This window comes from Salmo salar, chromosome 14, assembly GCF_965601325.2.
Source record: "Salmo salar chromosome 14, fSalSal1, whole genome shotgun sequence".
NCBI classification, from domain to species: Eukaryota; Metazoa; Chordata; class Actinopteri; order Salmoniformes; family Salmonidae; genus Salmo; species Salmo salar.
In genome coordinates this window covers 66,595,810-66,622,336 of record NC_138304.1, presented here as the reverse complement: position 1 = coordinate 66,622,336, position 26,527 = coordinate 66,595,810, and the positions used below count along the sequence as shown (strand labels likewise).

Below are 26,527 nucleotides of genomic sequence, written 5' to 3'. Positions count from 1 at the left end.
TTTAAAAGAGTAGGATACTGAAAATCTTTAATTAAGGCTTTTAATATTATACATAGACAGGGTTTAGAGATCTTTAATTGAGAAAGGATCAAGTTCCCTTCCTTGTCGTTATATTTAAATGTCTTGTATCAGTTACTGCTGGGCTGAAACTCCATGTGCAGTACTTCCAGTTCAGTCCTTTTGTTATGATATCTGTATTCCCTTTATCATTCTCCGTTGATTAAATACACTTTCTTTTATAGCTCCGGGTTCCTCTGAGTAAAATATATATATTCCCCCTTTTCTCATCTAGGGCTGAATTCAGTCTTTCGTTTACAGTTCATAGTCCTTGGTATATGATATCAGTATTCCCCTGGGCTTATTGGCCTGGAATCATTTTCTATTTCATAGCTCGGTCCTTTTTATCATTTCCAGAAATGAAACTTTCACCTTGGTTTTATATATTGCGCCATCCTCCAGCCTTTTGTCATCCAATGCCACCTTTAGAAATGTCAAAAACACCCAGTCGAAAACTGGCTAAAATGTTATTAGTGTTACCAGTATTGACTGCTCTCTTACTTTTCCACATTGGTAACCCTCTTTCCTATAACTGCACTGTATTGTCATCATGAATATACAGTAACGGAATATACACAATTTGGTATGCATAGCTATTAATAAAGTGCAAACAGTATTTAGTTACGAAGGCTGTATATTTTCCCCAGTCCAGTCATGGCTTTGATCCGTCTTTGGAGCAACTGCTGTAAATCTTTAAAAACACGATCACTTCCTTTCTGATTGGTTTGTTCCATTTTGTTACCTTTTACATCCATGACACACCACATCCAATGTTTGCTCCTTGGAGTCACAAGCAGGACAAATACACAGAGCACATACACAGACTCTCCACTTGAATCTCTCTCAGCTGCTTGGTTGCTTGTAGTTATCAGCCTCCCCAGCAGGGGGCATTAGTAGTTTCTGAGGCATACTTCCTACTTCTCAATCTCTTCAATCTCCGTCGCAGAGACGTCCTGGGGGATCTTCTCCTCAGAATTGCTGCGTACAGACAGCTTGTCTGGGTGCTCCATGTCGTTGAAGCGTTCGGCCACACACTGAGCAGTCAGCCTGGCCTCAGGGTCGTGGTCCCAGCACTCGTCTATGGTGCCGCACACCACCTGGATGCCCTGAGGGAGGCGCAGTGGAGCACAGAGACACACAGTCAGCAGTAGTAGACAGATACTGGAGTAGGTAGCTCAGTTGGTAGAGCATGGTGTTTGCAACACCAGGGTTGTGGGTTCGATTCCCACGGGGGGCCAGCACAGAAAAATAATGTATGAAATGAAATGTATGCATTCACTACTGTAAGTCGCTCTGGATAAGGGCGTCTGCTAAATGACTAAAATGTAAGAAGTTGGCACTAATCACAGATCTAAGATCAGATTATACTATGAAAAAAATTGCTGAACCTGTGATTGGGGCAACTTCAACCTAATCCTTGTTATTGTAAAAAAGAATGCGCAAGTAAATTATGCAATAATTATTCTGCGCATGTGTGCATTATGCACCTGCAGTGTGTGTGTATTTAGTCCTATGTGTGTGTAAGGATGCATCAGTGAGTGCATAATGAAAGCAGGCCTTGTTACTTACTGGGTGGTTGATCCAGCTGTTGGGGATCTCTGGCCTCCCTCTGTCTCTGAGAACGCTGTCCTTCATACTCTCCACACACGGGTGCTCCCTCACCTTACCGAAGGGCGGTTCGTAGTCCTTCACCTCTATACACAAACACACACAGAGCTGTATATTTAAGACAGGAGCCAGAGAGATACAGATGTCAAAATATACATATGATACAGGTTACTAGAAGTAGGTTCAGAAACATACACACACAGAGCCATGTATTGTTTTGTTATATATTCAAATGTAGCTTTACCCTCACTATATGATTTTCCATGAAAGTAGACAATAAAGTTTGTATACGCAAACAGAAACAGAGACACAGACGTCCAAAAGATACATATGTTATAGGTTTATAGGATGAGGGGCCAGGGAAAACCTGCCGGAGAAAAACAGTCAATATTATTGAGTTTGGTCTCGGTGAGAATGTGCTTGAAACAACTCACCAACTCAGTGTTGGCTCAGTGTCAGCTATCTTATAGCGCGGCATCCAAGATACTCGTCAAGCCCTATGCCGGAATAAAGTTTACTCAGGCAGAATATTAAAGAGATGGCTTGGGATGATGCAGAGAACTATTTATCTTTCGATAGATCTGATCTGTCCTTTGGGTAGAGCAACAAATCAAACTCAAGTGTACAATGAAGAGTGGAGCTCTTGTATAAAAACATTTGTTTCAGAAAGTCCAAAGGGGGTAATTAAAGTAGCCTGACGGAAACTGTGTGAGAACCCGAGCACTGAAATGGAACTAAAAGTCATTTTCCAGGAGATTTCCGACGATAAAAAAATGGTATGCGAGTAAGTCAATTATCCTCAATAGCGCCATATTGCAAAAACATTCCTGTACAGTGACATGGAACCGGCGTGGGACAGAGCCAACTGAAAACAACACTGTTATTCCGGGGCAAAGGCACTGTGGTATTAAGAAATATTTCCACAATGAATACCTGTACTGTAACTATTGTTTCACTTTTGCATTAGTTTAGTAATGCCATCGTGAATAGAATGAAGACATGGAAATAGTATATGGATCATAATGAAAACCTTTCCCATCTCTTAACACAATCCCACAATCAATCAAACCAATGATGAGTTGACCTGTTAAGAAACTGAAAGGCCCAGTGCAGTCAAAAACGTGATTTCCCTGTGTTTTATATATATTTCCACACTATGAGGTTAGAATAATACTGTGAAATTGTGAAAATTATGATAATGCCCTTTTTGTGTAAGAGCTGTTTGGAAAGACCTGAAATGTCTGCCTGTTTTGGTCGGATTGAGCTTTGGCCAGCTACTTTTGTTTCTTTTTGACCATTTTAATTGAAAACAATCACAGTAAGGTACTTAATTGTTAACCAGAAATGATTTGATATTGAGGTAAAAATTGCTGCATTGGCCCTTTAAAGCCGATGAGCTGTTTCCCTGTACAGTTCTGTATTACTGTTCAATTCTGAGTGAATTCTGTCTGACAGTTGAGAAACGGGCGGTCCCTGCCCAGAAGAGAGGCCTCACAGGAAGTCCAGATGCACACAGACAGGAATTGGACGCTAGGTCACGGCTTGGGCCAACAGCTGACTCCACAGGCATGAGCATCCTGTTTTGACAAGAAGATTTCCCTCGTTTCAGTGTTTAAGAAAAATACACCCATCCACCCGCCCATCTGTCATTATTCAAGCGAGTAAAGGAATAACGTTAGAGGGTCTGGGTACTGTAACGAGAGCACAAGTGGGAGCCAATTCCTAAAACAATTGTGCAATTTTGTTTATTGTCTTAATTCTAAAACAGTAGTTCCCAAAATATGCCATATGAATCGCTAAGTCCACACGCTTTATCTGGGTAGCCGGAGAGTAGAGCATTGCAGTAGTCCAATGCTTTTGTCACATCTAGATTAGACTATCACAATGCTCTATTTTCCTGCTATCCGGATAAAGCACTAAATACACTTCAGTTAGTGCTAAATACGGTTAAATGCGGCTGCTAGAATCTACACTAGCTTCCTGTTAAGTCTAGGGCTGATTTCAAGGTTTTACTGCTAATCTACAAAGCATTGCATGGACTTGCTCCTACCTATCTCTCCGATTTGGTCCTGCCCCTACATACCTACACGTACGCTACGGTCACAAGACGCAGGCCCTAGAATTTCTAAACAAACAGCTGGAGGCAGGGCTTTCTCCTATAGAGCTACATTTTTATGGAATGGTCTGCCGATCCATGTGAGAGACGCAGACTCGGTCTCGACCTTTAAGTCTTTACTGAAGACGCATCTCTTCAGTAGGTCCTATGATTGAGCGTAATCTGGCCCAGGGGTGTGAAGGTGAACGGCAAGGCACTGGAGTGACAAAACGCCCTTGCTGTCTCTGCCTGGCCGGTTCCCCTCTCTCCACTGGGATTCTCTGCCTCTGACCCTATTACAGTGGCTGAGTCACTGGCTTACTAGTGCTCTTCCATGCCGTCCCTAGAAGGGGTGCGACACGTCGTGCCAGGTTTTTTCCCCTCTATACTCGGCTTCAGTGGGTTGAGTCACTGACGCGATCTTCTTGTCCGGATTTGCGCTCCCTTGGGCTCGTGCGGTGGAGGAGATCTTCGTGGGCTATACTAAGCCTTGACTCAGGGTAGTAAGTTGGTGGTCTGGTGATCTCCCTCTAGTGTTGTGGGGGCTGCTTTGGCAAACTGGGCGGGGTTATATCCCGCCTGGTTGGTCCCGTCGGACAGGGCCCTCCCCTGTCTCAGTCTCCAGTATCGATGCTGCAATAGTCTATGTGTTGCGGGGCTAGGGTCAGTCTGTTATATCTGGTGAAATTCTCCTGTCTTATCTGGTGAAATTCTCCTTTCTTATCTGGTGTCTTGTGTGACCTTAAGTATGCTCCCTCTAATTCTCAAATTCTCCCTATTGACATGAATGTGGTGTCATATAAAAGAAGAGGTTGTGCTCTTTAAAAGTACATTAACTTGTAATTGTCATGTGTTCTTTGTTTTTGAGCTATGTCTGTTTGTTTGAAATGTGTGAGAAAATGAGTTTTATCTCGAAAATTCTCAGTAAACTACAGCAGCATTCTAGAATTCTAATGGGGTCTAAAGGGTTAAAGCATATCACTTTCCTATTGACTCACATACCTGTATTAGAACTGTTAATAACACCTTTGATGACAACTGACATATTGTCTGTATCACTCACTGTGAGTTGTCATAGGACATGAGAAAAGTCTGAAATAGTCTCAACAAGTGAATCAAGAAAATGTCTCAACATTCCCACTCTGGTGTTTCCCACTGACTTCCTCTTGCTGGTTTGTAATGTTAATACAGTACATTTATGGCAGCTCAGACATGTTTCCATAGGTTTAGACTGTTATGTCTTTATTGGATCTCATCGCCACACTGCCTCTCTCTCCCTCATGCTATTAACCATCAGGTCTCAGTCTGGTTTCCTGATTCAGAGCCTGATCTGTTTAAGTTACTGTGCGGCCCCAGTCTATATGTTTGTTACTATGGCTCATTCTAGAGACTCCTGTTCAAACTGTACCCTGTGGTTGAGCAAGCATGCCACCACCTGAGTATATCTGAACCACCAGAGTATATCTGACCCACCAGAGTGTATGTGAACCACCAGAGTGTATGTGAACCACCAGAGTGTATGTGAACCACCAGAGTGTATGTGAACCACCAGAGTATATGTGAACCACCAGAGTATATGTGAACCACCAGAGTATATGTGAACCACCAGAGTATATGTGAACCACCTGAGTATATGTGAACCACCTGAGTATATGTGAACCACCTGAGTATATGTGAACCACTGAGTATATCTGAACCACCTGAGTATATCTGAACCACCAGAGTATATCTGACCCACCAGAGTATATCTGAACCACCAGAGTATATGTGAACCACCAGAGTATATGTGAACCACCAGAGTATATGTGAACCACCAGAGTATATGTGAACCACCAGAGTATATGTGAACCACCTGAGTATATGTGAACCACCTGAGTATATGTGAACCACCTGAGTATATGTGAACCACCTGAGTATATGTGAACCACCTGAGTATATGTGAACCACTGAGTATATCTGAACCACCTGAGTATATCTGAACCACCAGAGTATATGTGAACCACTGAGTATATCTGAACAACCTGAGTATATCTGACCCACCAGAGTATATGTGAACCACCAGAGTATATGTGAACCACCAGAGTATATGTGAACCACCAGAGTATATGTGAACCACCTGAGTATATCTGAACAACCAGAGTATATCTGACCCACCAGAGTATATGTGAACCACCAGAGTATATGTGAACCACCAGAGTATATGTGAACCACCAGAGTATATGTGAACCACCTGAGTATATGTGAACCACCTGAGTATATGTGAACCACCTGAGTATATGTGAACCACCTGAGTATATGTGAACCACCTGAGTATATGTGAACCACTGAGTATATCTGAACAACCTGAGTATATCTGAACCACCTGAGTATATCTGAACCACCTGAGTATATCTGAACCACCTGAGTATATCTGAACCACCTTATTACAATGCCTTGCAAAAGTATTCATCCCCCTTGGCGTTTTTCCTATTTTGTTGCATTAGAACCTGTAATTTAAATATATTTTTATTTGGATGTCATGTAATGGACATACAAAAATAGTCCAAATTGGTGAAGTGAAATGAAAAAAAAATGACTTGTTCAAAGAATTATAAAAAAATAAAAAACGGAAAAGTGGTGCGTGCGTATGTATTCACCTCCTTTGCAATGAAGCCCCTAAATAAGATCTGGTGCAACCAATTACCTTCAGAAGTCACATAATTAGTTAAATAAAATCCACCTGTGTGCAATCTAGGTGTCACATGATCTGTCACATGATCTCATTATATATACACCTGTTCGGAAAGGCCCGAGTCTGCAACACCACTAAGCAAGAGGCACCACCAAGCAAGCGGCACCATGAAGACCAAGGAGCTCTCCAAACAGGTCAGGGACAAAGTTGTGGAGAAGTACAGATCAGGGTTCGGTTATAAAAAAATATCTGAAACTTTGAACATCCCACGGAACACCATTAAATCCATGATTAAAAAATGGAAAGAATATGGCACCATAACAAACCTGCCAAGAGAGGGCTGCCCACCAAAACTCATAGACTAGGCAAGGGGTGCGTTAATCAGAGAGGCAAGAAAGACACCAAAGATAACCCTGAAGGAGCTGCAAAGCTCAACAGTGGAGATTGGAGTATTTGTCCATAGGACCACTTTAAGCTGTACACTCCACAGAGCTGGGCTTTATGGAAGAGTGGCCAGAAAGAAATACATTGCTTAAGAAAAAAATAACCAAACACATTTGGTGTTCGCCAAAAGGCATGTGGGAGACTCCCCAAACATATGGAAGAAGGTACTCTGGTCAGATGAGACTAAAATGTAGCTTTTTGGCCATCAAGGAAAATGCTATGTCTGGCGCAAACCCAACACCTCTCATCACTCTGAGAACACCATCCCCACAGTGAAGCATGGTGGTGGCAGCATCATGCTGTGGGGATGTTTTTCATTGGCAGGGACTGGGAAACTTGTCAGAATTGAAGGAATGAAGGATGGCGCTAAATACAGGGAAATTCTTGAGGGAAACCTGTTTCAGTCTTCAAGAGATTTGAGACTGGGATGGAGGTTCACCTTCCAGCAGGACAATGACCCTAAGCATACTGCTAAAGTAACACTCGAGTGGTTTAAGGGGAAATATTTAAATGTCTTGGAATGGCCTAGGTCAAAGCCCAGACCTCAATCCAATTGAGAATCTGTGGTATGACTTAAAGATTGCTGTACACCAGCAGAACCCATCCAAATTTAAGGAGCTGGAGCAGTTTTGCCTTGATGAATGGGCAAAAATCCCAGTGGCTAGATGAGCCAAGCTTATAGAGAAATACCCCAAGAGACTTGCAGCTGTAATTGCTGCAAAAGGTGGCTCTACAAAGTATTGAAGCCAACACAGCAGCAGGAATCTGTTTGAGATGCTGTAGTCCCAATAAGAGTCACAGTTTGACAATCCAGCTTGACACTCACTGCCTCCCTCTTGGAGAACGATAATCTATTCTATTATACTCCTCTCCTCTGATGGTTTTGATTAAGATGAAAGCGTGTGGCGATGGCTCTGACACTTGTTTTATGTTCCTCACAGGTTGTTAAAGCCCTGGGTGACAGACAGACAGAAAACCAGCCAGCAAGCCAGACAGACAGAAAGACATACCCTTACGGAAAACACGTGAAGTGTTGCAAAAACACGTTTTCATGTGATCACGTGCTCTTACGTGATAACGTGACGACATTTAAAGTAAGATGTGATAACATAAAACTACACGTGAAAAGTGTTCCAAAAACACGTTTTCCCATGAGTTCACAGGTTAAATTTCATGTGAAATCATGTGGTTTTTCTGTAAGGGTAAGGACAGACCGAAAAGACAGACAGACAGTTTGCCAGACAGCATGGGGCCCATTCAGGCTTGAGGTGAGGCCATGACATCTGGATAGCAGCCGCCCTCCTCTACTCTACTCTAACCCTGTCTTCTCCCTCAGGGGAGTGAAGGCATTTCTCCTACAGTGGGATGGTCAACACCACCGTTCTCCCATTCCTCCCTAACCCCGCCTGGGAACACCCTCCCGTCTTTCCCGCTCCTAATTCCAGCCCTGCAAATTATATGGGAGAGACATTTCGGGAAAAGAGACGGCCCCGGGATGCTGTCTTTATTACTTTCTTTCAGAGTTTTTCTTTTTACTTGTCCTTACTTTTACTTTAGAGGATAAAGAGTGCATTGTGTTGGCTGCTGCTGCCTTCCCTGAGGTCGCGACTGGCCCTGTTGACAGACAGGCACGTTCGTACCGCGTGACAGACAGCGTGACAGATCCCAGATTATACAAAAGGCCCCGAAACTGTGACAAAGTGGCCGACTGACTGCCTGTGTTGTGTGGCAGTCTGCCAGGCTCGGCAGTGAGACGACAGGAACTGTTCTGACATCTGTCTGGCGGTGGCGGCTGAGGCAGACAGACAGGGAAGCCAACGCGGCTTCACCTCCCAACTCATTACAATGATGCACTGAGATGTGTCAGTCTGACTGTGTGTGGGGAAGAGGGAAGTGTGTGTGTTTTCTCAGTTGAGAGGAGTTTCATGCCATCAGGTGTGTGTGTGTGTGTGTTCTCAGGTGAGCAGAGTTTTATGCCATCAAGATTGACTCACCGAGCTGGGATGATAGCATGGGAAGCTTTTATTGAAAGGATGACAAGTGGTACAAAAAATGCATGTGCTGTGGTTATGCGAGTGCCACTTTCGCTGACGTAGATAGAAGATTTGATAAGATAGTCATTCTAACTCCGCAAACATTTTACCCCCAAGGGAATATCCAAACAAGCGGTCAGTGCGGCACAGTAACGCTATTACACAAAATAAGGCAGCTTTCTGTATCAAGGTGGGAGACTAGCTAAATGCATGGTGGATGTATGTAATGTAATAATGCGGTGGGGGGGTTATTTATTACTGTAGAGTATATGCCTCAGCACAAGAGACTGCTGAGAGAGAGGAAGGGAGAGGGAGACTCTGTGCCCTAGATAATGGAGGCCTGAGGACATAGTGACCGACTTGGGTCTGTAAAGAATGTCTACTGCCTTGAAGCTGAAACTAGAGAGAAGTTATTGGAAACAATAACGACCGGATATCTGAATGTTTGGCAAGATAGGTGAATGAATGAATGAGTTAGTAAATGAACGAGCGAGCGAGTGAACAAATGAATGACTGAACATAAAAATCTAACCATTCATGCGGTTTCTGAGTTGTCCTACTCAGTGGAATGCCTTGCTCTGTAGGACCAATGTAACCATAAGCCACTACACACTTTTGCCAATCATGGGCCTAGATTCCCTTAAAACTCATCATCATCACCACAAATATGCTTTCTACTCCAGCTAGGCTACAGCACATCCTCATGTAAACAAGACCAATATTGCCCTTCCATGGAACTGAATATAGTACTTTCAATATGTCTGTGTGTGTGCATTGCTCATTCCATGCAAAACAGGAAATTAACTATTTTCATTTCAGAGGTGTACCCACAGGGCACACATATTCTTCACCCCCTGCCAATGGAGGAAAAAGTGAGAGGGTCTAACAGGCCCGACCATTCCGCAATGTTGTCCTTCAGAGGGCTTTGGGGCAGCGCTACCGCTCTGACGGTATTAAAGGGACCACTAGGGACCAAAGGGAAAACAGGAAATGGCCACGCTGGAAGCAGGCAAGCACCAACACTAACATTTGATCGATCAACGTTCTGACTCAATGGTCAAACAGGATCTCCGGCAAGACAAAATAGACCACAGAGTGGTCAAACAATACATGCTTTTTCAGTTCTGTCCACAAATTTTCTATGGGATTGAGGTCAGGGCTTTGTGATGGCCACTCCAATACCTTGACTTTGTTGTCCTTAAGCCATTTTGCCACAACTTTGGAAGTATGCTTGGGGTCATTGTCCATTTGGAAGACCCACTTACGACGAAGCTTTAACTTCCTGACTGATGTCTTGAGATGTTGCTTCAATATATCCACATCATTTTCCTCCCTCATGATGCCATCTATTTTGTGAAGTGCACCAGTCCCTCCTGCAGCAAAGCACCCCACAACATGATGCTGCCACCCCCGTGCTTCACGGTTGGGATGGTGTTCTTTGGCTTGCAAGCCTCCGCTTTTTTCCTCCAAACATAGCAATGGTCATTATAGCCAAACAGTTCTATTTTTGTTTCATTAGACCAGAGGAAATTTCTCCAAAAAGTACGATCTTTGTCCCCATGTGCAGTTGCAAACCGTAGTCTGGCTTTTTTATGGCGGTTTTGAAGCAGTGGCTTCTTCCTTGCTGAGCGGCCTTTCAGATCATGTCGATATAGGACTCGTTTTACTGTGGATATAGATACTTTAGTGCCCGTTTCCTCCAGCATCTTCACAAGGTCCTTTGCTGTTGTTCTGGGATTGATTTGCACTTTTCGCCCCAAAGTACGTTCATCTCTAGGAGACAGAACGCGTCTCCTTCCTGAGCGGTATGACGGCTGCGTGGTCCTATTGGTGTTTATACTTGCGTACTATTGTTTGTACAGATGAACGTGGTACCTTCAGGCATTTGGAAATTGCTCCCAAGGATGAACCAGACTTGTGGAGGTCTTGGCTGATTTCTTTTGATGGTCCCATGATGTCAAGCAAAGAGGCACTGACTTTGAAGGTAGGCCTTGAAATACATCCACAGGTACACCTCCAATTGACTCAAATGATGTCAATTAGCCTATCAGAAGCTTCTAAAGCCTTGACATAATTTTCTGGAATTTTCCAAGCTGTTTAAAGGCACAGTCAACTTAGTGTATGTAAACTTCTGACACACTGGAATTGTGATACAGTGAATTCTAAGTGAAATAATCTGTCTGTAAACAATTGTTGGAAAAATTACTTGTGTCATGTACAAAGTAGATGTCCTAAATGACTTGCCAAAACTATAGTTTGTTAACAAGAAATTTGTGGTGTGGTTGAGAAATGATTTTTAATGACTCCAACCTAAGTGTATGTAAACTTCCAACTTCAACTGTATCTCTCCGATTTGTTCCTGCCGTACATACCTACACGTATGCTACGATCACAAGACACAGGCCTCTTTATTTTCCCTAGAATTTCTAAGCAAACAGCTGGAGGCAGGGCTTTCTCCTATAGAGCTCCATTTTTATGGAATGGTTTGCCTGTCCATGTGAGAGACGCAGAAGTCTTTACTGTCCATGTGAGAGACGCAGAAGTCTTTACTGAAGACTCATCTCTTCAGTAGGTCCTAGTGTAGTCTGGCCCAGGGGTACGAAGGTGAACGGAAAGGCCCTGGAGTGACAAACCACCCTTGCGTTCTCTGCCTGGCCGGCTCCCCTCTCTCCACTGGGATTCTCTGCCTCTGACCTTATTACGGGGGCTGAGTCACTGGCTTACTAGTGCTCTTCCATGCCGTCCCTAGAAGGGGTGTGTCACTTGTGTGGGTTGAGTCACTGACGGGATCTTCATGTCCGGTATTGCACCCCCTCAGGCTCGTGCCGTGGGGGAGCTCTTAGTGGGCTATACTCATCCTTGTCTAAGGGTAGTAAGTTGGTGGTCTGTTGATATCCCTCTAGTGGTGTGGGAACTATGATTTGGCAAAGTGGGTGGGGTTATATCCTGCCTGGTTGGCCCTGTCCGGGGGTATCGTTGGACGGGGCCACAGTGTCCCGTCCCCCCCCCCCGTCTCAGCCTCCAGTATCTATGCTGCAACAGTCTATGTGCCGGGGGGCTAGGGTCAGTCTGTTATATCTGGTGTAATTCTCCTGTCTTATCTGGTTTCCTGTGTGACCTTAAGTATGCTCCCTATAATTCTCTCTCTCTCCCTCCCTCCCAGAGGGCCTGAGCCTTAGGATCATGGCTCCTGGCTGTCCCCGGTCCACCTGGCCGTGCTGCTGCTCAAGTTTCAACTGTTCATAATGCGGCTACGGAACCCTGACCTGTTCACAGGATGTGCTACCTTGTCCCGGACCTGTTGTTTTCGGCTCTCTCTCTACCGCACCTGCTGTCTTGACCTCTGAATGCTCGGCTATGAAAAGCCAACTGACATTTACTCCTGAGGTGCTGACCTGTTGCACCCTCTACAACCACTATGATTATTATTTAACCCTGCTGGTAATCTATCAACGTTTGAACATCTTGAAGAACAATCTGGAATTAATGGCCATGTAGAGGACTGGCCACCCCTCAGAGCCTAGAGCTTTCTTCCTAGGTTCCTGCCTTTCTAGAGAGTTTTTCCTAGCCAGCAGAAAAACTTCTACTTCTGCATTGCTTGCTGTTTGGGTTTTTAGGCTGGGTTTCTGTATATGACTTCTGCTGATTTTGACTTGAAAAAGTCGCAAAAAAAGGCACGCGCTGTTTCTTGCCTTAAGCTGGGCATCATTCACAAGTGATAAAATATCATTCACAAGTGACAGGCTAATATTGTGACCCGTCAGACTATTCTTGATTTAATCTTGTCTTTACATTTACTAAATAATATATATATGAGTGAAATTGATTTAGAATGGACCATTATCATACACTTCTCTATCATGCACCTACAGTATATTTAATAGCGAATGGAGGACACTATTCCCATGGTTTATTTTCATGCCAGCCAGGTAGGCTCCACTCCTGTTGTAAAGAGAAGCAATGTGCTTAATATTAGGAAAGTTGGGAAAGAAATATAGTAGGCCTAGCCTATTGAAAGTTGATGAGATCCTCCTCATTTTAATGGAGGCCATCTCTCTATTTTGTCACGCAATGGCATAGCCTATTGAAATGTTGCGCAACATGAGCTCATGGGCTCTCATGCAGTGTTTGATTCGATTTTCGATCACATTTGCATTGATGTCAGAGTGACTAGAGGGACAATAGAGTGCTGAGTACTGGGCAGTTAGCAAGTTTGGTAGGCTTCTATTGACCATCAGCTGCATCAGAGCTTGGAGAAGCCTAGTTACCATGACAAAACGGTCATGTGGAATTTGACTGCCGTCCTGACTTGTGACTGCCGGTGTGGCGGTAATACGGTCACCGTAACAGTCCTAGTCATGAATAATTTCAGATAAACAAACCTGTGATTATTTAACAGTGAACACCTGTATTTTTTACAAACATTTTGTCAAGGTCCTGAAGGAATTTCAGGAATGTGTGACTACAATTGCGGGCACCTTTTACGGAGAAGTACACCTACACTATATCACTTACACAAGGTCACAAATTAAAATCAATTGGCTACAGTCTAAAGCAGCTCAGTCACGTGATTGGTCAGACGTCATGTGGTGTTACTTTACCTCCAATGGCGTTACACCTGGAGGTGATCTCCCACAGTACCAGGGCCATGGAGTAAACGTCTGTCTGCTTGAACGACTCAATGTTTTCCAGGTTGATTCTGGACTCCAGCACCTCAGGGGCCATGTACCTGGCAGTGCCCACCTGTAGGGTAAGACCAACAAGGACAAGATGTTAGCCTACTCAGTGGATCATTATCAAAACTGTTCTGTTCTATTCTATTATTTTCTATTCTACTCTGTTTTGTTCTGTTCTATTGTATTCTGTTATGTTATATTCTACTCTATTCTAATGCTATTTACAGTAGAATATGCATGCTTGCTTCCAGAGGTAGTACTGTACAGTACCATGTACCACTACAATTCAACTGCAATTTTAACTGACAGCCTGATCTGATACATGTCTTCCCTGTTTCTTCCCCCCACTGTATTATAAGACATTACGAAGAGACAATGGGTGCATTAGACACCAAAGGGACACCCTCTAAAGAAGCTCACGATGACTAAGTTTCATAACAGTCACAATGACCCTGTCCTACTGCTGTACAACAGTCTAACGGTTCTATTAGAAGTCCATCAGCCCTGTTTGCCTAGTTACTGTAATAAAATAAAAGGCCTAGCAGCACTTCCTCTATGGATATTACTAACCTGCTGTCCAGAAGAGGAGCCCGCATGAGTAAGTAAGCCAGTCTGAAATGGCACCCTATTCCTTATATAGTGCACTAATCATAGGCAATATGGTACCATTTTGGATGCACCGTGAGTAGAAAGGAGAGACAGGAGGGAAGAATCTGTACCTGTCCACTGTTGGCCAGCTCGTCCACGGACAGCGAGTTGTCCAGACGCAGACCCAGTCCGAAGTCACACAGGACGCAGGTCAGGTCCCCCTTCACCAGGATGTTGGAGCTCTTGATGTCCCGGTGGACGATGGGCACCTTGTAGCGTCCGCACAAGGTGTGGTCACTGTGTAGGTGGGCCACGCCCCTCGCCAGCGACCCGCCCAGCACCCACAGGTCGTCCCAGCTGATGACGTGGCGCGTCAGGTACTCCTGGAGGTTGCCCCGGGGGTGGTATGCCGTGATCAACCAATACTGTTTCTCCACCTTGTGGTCCTCTGCGGTCAGGAAGTGCAGGACATTCTCGTGGCGCAGGTCGGCATCCGAGAAGATGTCCTTCTCGTTCTTCCACGAGGCATATTCCTCATCTGCGAAAATTTTGACGGCAACGGTCTCAAAGTGCTCGCCGGCCCCCGTGGCGCCCTGCTTCAGCTTGGCCTTGTAGACCTCGGCAAAGCGGCCCTTGCCCACCTGTGCGTCCAGCTCGATGGGAAGGAGCTCCGTGTTGTGGTTGAGGTTGTTGGCGTGCGTGGAGCTGCTGTCCGAGCCGTCGTCGTCCATCATGATGGCGTGGGCATCACTGAAGTCGAGCGGCGTCTTCTTGCGCTTGACACCGGCGCGGCGCTGGTGGTAGATGCGGTACCAATAGAAGGATGTGATGACCATCACGGCCAGAACCAGCAGAGGAACCAGGCTGACCAGGACCACCGACACCACCTGGGAGTCCAGGGAGTCTATGGTGGAGAGGAAAGACAAGAGAAAAAGAGACAACAAGATAGATGTTATAGATTAGTTATACAATACATTGCCTATTCAGTATAAATATTGTAGAATATACCTATTCTGTAACATACAGTAGGCCCACCCCCTAGTTAGGTATATTCTACAATACTTTTACAATTATCCACCTCTACAATATTAGAACTCTTCAGCCATCATACTCTACTCTAATACTTGAGCATATTTTCACAATGACCTTTTCACTCACTATGAGTAGCTGGACTGGCCGCGAAGGTGAAGATCAAAGAATAGTCTGTTTGTTTATTGAACTTAAGAGCCCACTGCATAAAAAACAATGACCACAAAGGGCTATGTGGGATACATGACGTGTGCAGTAGCCTATATTTTGACATTTGACATTTCAGTTGCACTTGAACATCATGCCGTACATTACACTCCAACTCCTTCAGCACTAGGAAATCAATAGGAAGTAGCCAAGTAGCTATATCGTCTCAGAGCATCTTGCTACGCGCAATGTAGCCTGCTCCTTTCCAGCAAAGCAGAGGAACCTGACATTTCCATGAGGAATGTCAGTAAGCATCTGGAAGCTACGAAGCTGAAGTTAGCTTGCTGGTCTGTTAAACACACAAATAGGCTGAACCATGCCCAAGTCAACCACATATTGTGTTCCCTTTATAGACCTAGTCTATGTCTGATTCTAATTCTTTTAAGGAGTGATGTCGGTGTCTGCTAGACAGAGTAATCTGGTGAACGTTTATGTATATGCTATGTTTATGACCCTATTTCTGGGGTTGCAGAAGTCTCGTAAAAACATAATAAAACACAACATGTCACGCGAAATTCCAGATCCCAGATCAGTTAGGATTTAAAGGGTCGTAAATGAGTCATTAACACGTTGTCTGAACAGGCAGACTGTGACAAGTGCTGCTGGGGTTCTATAAATACAGGCAGAGATATTAGGAACATGTTTGGCAGTGGAGGATTGTGTGGGTGCGTGCGTGTGTGTGTGTGTGCGTGAATTTGTGTGTGTGTTTGTGTGTCTATGAATGTTTCTGTCCATACAGAACAGCAAGTACCCGTCAAGCCCTCACTCGCTCGCTCCTTTTTTTCAGACAGGAAACCACATGTCTGAAATCTTCCAACGTGGCCTCAGCGGAGTTTGTTTTCTTTTTCGAAGAGCGAGAGAGAGGCGATCCGTCACAACAAACCTGTCCCTGTGCCTCTGCCATCTCTCAGTAGATACGGCCCACAAAAGAAAGCTTCCTAGTTACTAACCCCACTTAGGGCCAGGTTTGAGAATATCGATTGTATTAATACATGCACGAGCTGTTTTTCACCATTCACTTCTGTTACGTGTTGTCATGTCAGTGTTGTCGTATGTTATGTGGTGAACATGAAGTTAGACCGTGTGCAGCGGAGCTATCCATCTTCCACGGTGAGGGGAAATGTTTTTCCATGACATCGATGTTCCCGATGTGCGGATGCTTTTTAACTTTGGGCTCCGGAAAGTAAAGACTGGAAAATGTATCTCTGTGTTATTACTGCTTGGATGCTGTAGTCAAAATACATTTGATTCCAAAATTGTAACGAAAGACTAATGCCAAAAGGCCTCTGCGATGCGAAACCTGTTTGCAATCTTGTATTTGGAGGGTGTACAATAGTACACACGTCAGCATTCATGTGTGACACCTTACATGACAACCTAATAAAGAATTGCATATGCGTTTATTACAACATATGGTAGAAGAACATGTGTGAGTTACGTCAAAAGTGTTGGTAAACTATATGATCAATTGTAATAGCTAGCCTACAAAACACAATCAGCCATGACAGCATCACATAGGGACTTAGAGAAGGTGAAGAAGACACGTTTGTTGCACTCGTTTGACCATTCATAATGCCAACAAAAGGCATGACATAACAGGTGACATAACCCTACATAGGGACTCACAGGGGGTGAAGAAGAGGTGGTCGTTGCACTCATCCTCGGAGCAGGAGCAGATGAAGAACTGGGAGCCCATGCCGTTCCTCTCCCTCATCTCACACTTGCTATTGTTATAGTCCTCCAACACCAGACCATGCAGCTTATGGGCTGGGTTGTGGCATATCGTGTCTATGGTGACATTGTCGTCTTTCTTCCTCCTGGAAACAAGACAACAGGAGCAGTTAGTTCCACTCCAATTCATTTCTATTAAACAGAGAGAAAATTTAAGCTAGTGATAAATACAGTAATAAAAGGGAAAATAACTTTTAAAAATGTACAAAACACAGTCTAAGCATTATGGTAATGATTTGATACAGAGGTCAGTTTAGGTTGTACAGAATGTATCCCCCAGTTACAAAATACCACCGTACACGTGCAGTGAATAAATCTGAAGGTGCACAAATGGACCTACAAATGGGATACTCAGGTCTCCTGCTGGGTGGTGTGGAGCTTATGTAGTGAAACCATTTTAAGAGGTGTTGCTGTGAACATGGCCAAATTTAGTTCTCCCCTTTTTTTTTACATTCACAAGGCAAATTTCACAACGATATTTGGTGGGGTTTGTTGGTGGGGCACTTTTGGGTTTAGCTAGTTAAATAAACCTTGTTCACAGCAAATGGCGTTTTTAAATGACAAAGAAAGATGATTAATTTATGCTCTGTCACACATTAACATGCTCATAGTGTGTCACTGTACCCACTACCCAGCATGCTCTCCTAAGGTGAAGTTTAAAGGTCATTCCAACTCCCAATGAGAGATGATGAGGGGTGCTGTAGTCACTCACCAAATGCTGACACACACGTCCTCTGGATGGGGGCAGATGGATGTGATGCTACAGTCGGTCATACAGCTCCCTGTGCCCGTACAGCTGGTAGACTCAACGTCACAGAACTTACACAGACGCTTCAGCTTCAGCATAGTCATTGATGAGGCCACTGAGGTGGAAACACAAAGAGATAGGGGGAAAGACATTACATTGATAGTTTATAAAGAGATTATGGTTACTTAAAGCAGTCAATAGTTTGTCCATTTAGGTTACTCATGTGTCATCAAATATGTTCACTCTTCACTGCAGCTCTTTACTTCACTATTACAAATTAGAACAGGCCACTTTGAGGGTCTAAACCATAAGATAAGATCTTTGACCGCGATTCAATTTGATCGCACTCGAATACAGCTTTTAAAGGCAATGTTACCGTGTTCGCGGAGATTGCATTCGAGGTAAACGCTGCAGATGTTAGCTCAAATGGAAATTACCTTTAAATGTTTTGGATTGAACCTCGGCCATTATTCGCTTTCATAAATAGGCCTAAACTGTATTGACCCAACGAAGATGATAACTTTGCTCGACTTAGGAAACGGACTTTTCCCTCCAATTACACAGACAAACAAAAGGCTGCAAACATCAGAAAGGCGAACTTTCTCATCTTATATATTACATATTAATATGAACCTTTCCTTCACTGGAAGAATATGGCCTGTTGAACATCAGTGAATACAGTGAAACATTAACCTCACATCTCAGTCCAGACTACATGAAGGAATTTATCCTTAGTGAGAGACTTGACAATTTCACTTTGAAAAGAATATGTGAAACAGATAAAAGGAATGTTCCCTCCGGTACTATGTCTCTAAGTATAATTATTCCAAAAGACAGTTTTCAAAGCAAGTGATACATTTGTGTCTTCTCCAATTCATTCATTACAGTGTAACATGTACATTCATTTTTCAACCATATGTAAACTATTTCCCTCGAGCGCAAATTCTACTGTGTGAACAATCAGTACATTCTGCAGTGCCATCTATTTACTATGGTCGTGTTCAGACTTGACTTCACACTCAGACTCAGTGGTGTGATGAGTGCCTGTGTGTGTTTGATAGTCATCTCTACTGAGACAAACGCTAGACAGACAAAAAAAAACAAGCAAAGGGAACATTGAACATCAGTATATCTTTCAGTCGAGTAGTCTCTAATTTGCAAATTTGATTAGTTGCTGTCTTGCCAATTCACTTTGTGAATATCAAAAAGCAGGAGATAATGTCGTGTGTGTATGTGAGTGAGAGAGAAACAGCGAAAGAGATAAATAATAGAGTGTATAAATGTGTGTGCGCGCATGTGTGTGTTTAAAGTCTAGTCTAGGAAAGCGGCGCTCCTAGTGGCAGATTGCCTGCATTAAAGTAAACAAATCAGTTTTACCAAATTTTTACCAGCATGTCACATGTGCAACCAGAGGAAAACTAATCCTACACCACCTTTACTCCACACACAGAGATGCATACAAAGCTCTCCCCTGCCCTCCATTTGGCAAATCTGACCATAATTCTGTCCTCCTGATTCCTGTTTACAAGCAAAAACCAAAGCAGGAAGTACCAGTGACTCGCTCAATACGGAAGTGGTCAGATAACGCGGATGCTACACTACAGAACTGTTTTGCTAGCACAGACTGGAATATGTTCAGGGATTCATCCGACGGCATTGAGGAGTACACCTCTTCAGTCATCGGCTTCATCAATAAGTGCATCGACGACGTCGTCCCCACAGTGACTGTACGTACATATCCCAACCAGAAGCCATGGATTATAGGCAACATCCGCATCGAGTTAAAGGCTAGAGCTGCTGCTTTCAAGGAGCGGGACACTAAACCGGACGTTTATAAGAAATCCCGCTATGCCCTCAGACGAACCATCAAACAAGCAAAGCGTCAATACAGGATTAAGATTGAATCCTTCTACACCGGCTCTTACGCTCGTGGGTTGTGGCAGGGCTTGAAAAGTATTATGGACTACAAAGGGAAACCCAGACGTGAGCTGCCCAGTGACGCGAGCCTACCAGATGAGCTAAATGCTTTTTATGCACGCTTCGAGGCAAGCAACACTGAATCATGCACGAGAGCACCAGCTGTTCTGGATGACTGTGTGATAACGCTCTCGGTAGCCGATGTGAACAAAACCTTTAAACAGGTCAACATTCACAAAGCCGCTGGGCCAGACGGATTACTAGAACATGTACTCAAAGCATGCGCGGAACAACTGGCAAGTGTCTTCACTGACATTTTCAACCTCTCCCTGACCGAGCCTGTAATACCAACATGTTTCAAGCAGACCACCATAGTCCCTGTGTCCAAGGAAGCGAATGTAACCCGTCGGTAGCCATGAAGTCGGTAGCCGCCGCCAGGTGGTAAGAGTAGGCAACAACACATCTGCCACGCTGATCCTTAACACTGGGGCCCCTCAGAGGTGTGTACTTAGTCCCCTCCTGTAATTCCCTGTTCACCCACGACTGCGTGGCCTAACACGACTCCAACACTATCATTAAGTTTGCTGACGACACAACAGTGGTAGGCCTGATCACCAACAACGATGAGACGGTCTACCCGGTGCCCCCTGTATATAGCCTCATTATTGTTATTCTTATTGTGTTCGTTTTTATTATGACTTTTTATTTTAGTCTACTTGGTAGACTAAACTCTTCTTGAACTGCACTGTTGGTTAAGGGCTTGTAAGAGAAGCATTTCATGGTAAAGTCTACACTTGTTGTATTCGGCGCATGTGACAAATAAAGTTTGATTTCATTTGCGTGTGTGTGTGCGTGCTCATGTTTTACATCCAAATAAATTATATTGGTTATCTACCTGTCCTTGCACTTCGTGTGCTGCTCCTGATAACCATTAGACCGCATGCTACTGTTTGGCTGATGTAAGAGAATACAAATCTCAGACACATGGCAACAACTGGAATTTAACTCTTCCAATCGCAATGAGTATGAGGGAATTCTGTTTTCACAGCAATCACCATAGTGAAGTATGTGGGAACAGGGATCTTTTGGCTGCGAGATGGGGAGAGGACATCTCTATCTTTATCTTTAGGGCTCCCGAGTGGCGCAGCATTCTAAGGCACTGCATCTCAGTGCAACAGGTTTATCAAATCAAATCAAATTTATTTGTCACATACACATGGTTAGCAGGTGTTAATGCAAGTGTAGCGAAATGCTTGTGCTTCTAGTTCCGACCATGCAGTAATGTCTAACAAGTAATCTACCAATTCCACAACAACTACCTTGTACACACAAGTGTAAAGGAATGAATACGTAAATAAAAATATATAAATGAGTGATGGCCGAACGGCATAGGCAAGATGCAGTAGATGGTATGGAGTACAGTATATCCATTTGAGATGAGTATTGTAGGGTATGAAAACATATAAAGCAGCGTTGTTTAAGGTGGCTAGTGATACATTACATCAGGATGGCAAGATGCAGTAGATGGTATAGAGTACAGTATATACATATGAGATGAGTAATGTAGGTTATGAAAACATTATATAAAGTGCATTGTTTAAAGTGGCTAGTGATACATCTAATTACATCAAGATGCAGTAGATGGTATAGCGTACAGTATATACATATGAGATAAATAATGTAGGTTATGTAAACATCTTATATAAATAATATAAAGTGGCAAGTGATAAATTGATTACATCAATTTTCCCATTATTAAAGTGGCTTGAGTTGAGTTAAGTTGGCTGACGACACAACAGTGGTAGGCCTGATCACCAACAACGATGAGACGGTCTATAGAGAGGAGGTCAGAGAACTGGCAGTGTGGTGCCAGGACAACAACCTCTCCCTCAATGCAAGCAAGACAAAGGAGCTGATCGTGGACTACAGGAAAAGGCGGGCCGAATAGGCCCCCATTAACATCAACGGGGCTGTAGTGGAGCGGGTCGAGAGTTTCAAGTTCCTTGGTGTCCACATCACCAACGAACTATCATGGTCCAAACATACCAAGACAGTCGTGAAGAGGGCACAACAAAACCTTTTCCTCTCAGGAGAGTGAAAATATTTGGCATGGGTCCCCAGATCCTCAAAAGCTTCTACAGCTGCACCATCGAGAGCATCCTGACCGGTTGCATCACCGCCTGGTAAGGCAACTGCTCGGCATCTGACCGTAAGACGCTACAGAGGGTAGTGCGAACGGCCAGTACATCACTGGGGCCAAGCTTTCTGCCATCCAGGACCTGGTGTCAGAGGAAAGCCCATAAAATTGTCAGAGACTCCAGTCACCCAAGTCATAGACCCCCCCCCCCCCCCCCTTTTGTAAACTGCTGCTACTCACTGTTTGTTATCTATGCATAGTTACTTCGCCCCCACCAACATGTACAGATTACCTCAACTAGCCTGTATCACTAGCCACCTTAAACAATGCTATTTTATATGTTTTCATTATAGTCCCTGGTTCGATTCCAGGCTGTATCACATCCGGCCGTGATCGGGAGTCCTGTAGGACAGTGCAAAATTGGTCCGGTTTGGCTGGGGTAGGCTGTCATTGTAAATAAGAATTTGTTCTTAACTGACTTGTCTAGTTAAATTAAAAAATCTCTCTTGACTTTATCTATGTGTGCAAGGATTATTCAGTCCCAACCCCACAGGGGTCATGTTATCATATGAAGACCTGGTCCAAATTTACACACTGCCTGCATGTGAAATGGCATCCTATTGTCACGTCCTGACCAGTGAAAAGGGTAATTTGCCATAGTAGAATGGTCAGGGCATGGCAGGGGGGTTGTTTTGTGTGGTTTGGGGTTTGTTTGTTTCCAGGGGAATGTGTTCTAGTTTTCATTTTCTATGTTTCGTTTTCCAGGTTTGGCCGAGTATGATTTTCAATCAGAGGCAGGTGTCTTTCGTTGTCTCTGATTGGAAGCCATACTTAGGCAGCCTGTTTTCCTTTGGGTTTTGTGGGTGGTTGTTTTTCGTATAGTCGTTGTACCTTACGGAACTGTTGTTTGTCGTTTGTTTATTTTGTTTAAGTGTTCTCACTTAAAAAAGAAGATGAGCACTCAACACGCTGCGACACCTATTAACTAGATCGTACACTACTTTTGACCAGGGCCCATAGGGTTCTGGTCAAAAGTAGTGCACTATAAAGGGTATACAGGGTGCCATTTTGGACACAGCTACTGTCTCTTTAGTGAATAGCCATAGTGTATCGTTGTTGAGAGGTACATAGTCCCTTCCAGCAAAAATGTGTAATTTACTATTGCTGGGTTATGTTTGTCCACCTGTTACAAAAGCTAATTATAATTCAGAGAGTTATGCTTTGGAGGGCGCCAGTGAACGGTTGATTACCTTACATAAATGCTTTTCTGTAGTTACTTAATTGTTGCAATAACATGTGGACAGCACATTTTGAACATAAAATCAACTATAGCCCCAAAACAGTCCACTTTGGTGAGGTAGGAAGGATCCAACAATCTTCAGGACTTTCTCACTGAGAGGTTGGAAAGTGAGAGCAAGAGAGAATGAAAACGCAAGAGCGAGAGAAAGAGAGAGATTTTGCACCCAACTGTCAGATCACTCCCTTTTTTTCCATTTGCTCTCCTTCCAGACTTTTATGGAGTGTCTTTAGCATGAACAAAAACAAACTGACCAAAATCAGATGCTCCTAATTGTTAAAACAGAGATGAGGTGAAATGAAGTTAAAAGACATGGAGGGAGAGATCTTAGACACTGAATGACATCACTAGCAAATAACCACAAGTTTAAGTATGATAGACTGCACAAATAGGAAGAGAAAGTTCAACCTTTTACTTGCATCAGCAGCGTCCTCGTGACACAACCAATAGTGAAAGTGGATTATTGACTGACAACTAGGCCTGTCTGTATGTGCAGCTCGAGGATTTCCTCTTGAAGAATTTCAGTCGCCGAGAGCTAAGTTCAGCCAAGTGAAATGGGTGAGGATTGGGTCTGTGTCCAAAATGACAGCCTATTCCCTATATAAAGCACTAATTTTGATCAGGCAATGGTCAAAAGTAGTTTACTATATAGAGAATAGGGCACCATTTGGGAAGCAGCCTGGGTCTCCGCTGTATTTGACCAGCTGGCAGGGGGCGAACCTGATAGAGCCACTTTGTCAGGTCACGTGACCAACCATGTCAAAATAATCAACCTTCTCTCTCTAAAGTCGGTAGAGGAGAGAGAGCAAATACGGTTCTCTCCCTCCAACTTCCTCACAGTGCAGTAGTATACTGTATTACTCTATGCCAGAGAATATCAAGGCTACTGACTTAGGAGAGAATGTTGTACTCCTGTACCAGGACAAAACGCCTACTGTAGCTGTTCCCAATCTGCAGGGTGGAGTAGAGCTGCGGCTTAAAGCAACAGAAATACAACCTGCAAGTCTGAAAACCAGAGCAACTGGAGCAGATCATACAACCTACAAGTCTGAAAACCAGGGTAACTGGAGCAGATCATACAACCTACAAGTCTGAAAACCAGGGTAACTGGAGCAGATCATACGACCTACAAGTCTGAAAACCAGGGTAACTGGAGCAGATCATACAACCTGCAAGTCTGAAAACCAGAGCAACTGGAGCAGATCATACAACCTGCAAGTCTGAAAACCAGGGTAACTGGAGCAGATCATACAACCTGCAAGTCTGAAAACCAGAGCAACTGGAGCAGATCATACAACCTACAAGTCTGAAAACCAGGGTAAATGGAGCAGATCATACAACCTGCAAGTCTGAAAACCAGGGTAACTGGAGCAGATCATACAACCTGCAAGTCTGAAAACCAGGGTAACTGGAGCAGATCATACAACCTGCAAGTCTGAAAACCAGGGTAACTGGAGCAGATCATACAACCTACAAGTCTGAAAACCAGAGCAACTGGAGCAGATCATACAACCTGCAAGTCTGAAAACCAGGGTAACTGGAGCAGATCATACAACCTGCAAGTCTGAAAACCAGAGCAACTGGAGCAGATCATACAACCTGCAAGTCTGAAAACCAGGGTAACTGGAGCAGATCATACAACCTACAAGTCTGAAAACCAGAGCAACTGGAGCAGATCATACAACCTGCAAGTCTGAAAACCAGGGTAACTGGAGCAGATCATACAACCTGCAAGTCTGAAAACCAGAGCAACTGGAGCAGATCATACAACCTGCAAGTCTGAAAACCAGGGTAACTGGAGCAGATCATACAACCTACAAGTCTGAAAACCAGAGCAACTGGAGCAGATCATACAACCTGCAAGTCTGAAAACCAGGGTAACTGGAGCAGATCTCGAGAAGCCACATCCATTGCAGCTGGCAGCATTCATAAGGCAGTACAGACAGTGAAGTAAACATGGTGTCAGGATATTGCAGAGGGATACTAGGCTATATTCTGTTATTGCTATTTCTAGGGTGTAGTGTACATGTCTGACTTGCTAAATCTTAAGCAAACAAATAAAGGCATTACATTTAAGTTCTGCAGAGGAGTACAATTTAGAATTTGGCCTGAAGTGGTTTGTACTGTGTTATTGAGTTAGAACAGCTAAGAATGAACTTGGGCTGAACGCTGGTAGTAGAGAGAGAGGTGGTAGAGTTAGGAGTAATTATATCATTAGAAAAACTCCTCTCAAAGTGTATGTTATTTAAGCCCAAGGAGGCGGGCTATGGAGTGGATGAATGCTGGTAATTGTCACCCAGGGCAAAATATAATTGCAGATGTGGGGGAGAGAGGATTATAAGAAGTCAAAGCTGTTTGGTACCATTGGGACATGTTTGGAGTTGGAGACAGGCAAATAGATTACAATTTCTGATATGTCTACCTTGCAAATGATAGACCAAATATAATTCCAACATCCAGTGTCAACAACGCACATCAGAATGAAAAGTCCCATTGGTAGGACGACCATGCATGTTTTCTACTGCAACAGGTGGTGTAGCTAAACGTCCTCCCACTGTGTTAAGCAACCACTTCAATACACAACATATACTGTACCTACTTCCTCTTTACAAAAACATCATGCTACACACTCAAATGCTTTTCTGATGCGATTTCCTCTTGGAAAATACTAGTGCTCACTTGAATTATTGAACATATACATTATGTTCATACATTCCAAGTAAAAAATAAGGATTTGGGTATAAATGTACCTCTGTTCTTGAATTCCCGATATTGAACAGCACTGACTGCGTAGTTTGTATACATTAAATACTATTATGCATACAAATTGCAGTAACACCAGCCAATATATTTGCGAGTTTTAGCTCAAATGAGCTTAAGATTTTGCCTTCCACCAAAATGTATAGTTTTATGTATGGATTATGTTTGACCACCTGCTACAAAAAGCTGAATGACAATTTTGAAGAAACGTGTGTCAACGTTCGTTACAATAACCTCATAACTGTTTCAATAATTACATGATTACCTCGATAACGCTAACCAACCACCAACATTCATAGGTTACTATAAATAAACGTATAACTCACTTTTCTGTTCTAGCAGAATACTTCCAAACAGTATCGTTCCACACCAGAAAGCGGAAAAACGAAGTTGCTCCATTTAGAAACGGACTATAAAGTAGTCTTCTTTTCATTTACTGAAGCCTTGATAATAGTAAATATCCAGACTTTAATTCGAGACGTTCTTCGGGTTTTCTTCGGTCTGCCTGTTGCTCTCATGCGTCTCTCAA

General features: G+C 43.6%; 1 protein-coding gene across 1 annotated transcript; it reads right to left on the bottom strand.

Moving 5' to 3' along the window:
- Positions 1-26,527, bottom strand: tgfr2 (TGF-beta receptor type-2). The gene is given in 7 exon segments (NM_001140256.1): positions 1-1,163; positions 1,627-1,751; positions 13,510-13,651; positions 14,304-15,076; positions 17,035-17,225; positions 17,852-18,002; positions 26,325-26,527. Coding segments are annotated over 7 exon segments (1,647 nt in total). The 5' UTR covers positions 26,398-26,527; the 3' UTR covers positions 1-971.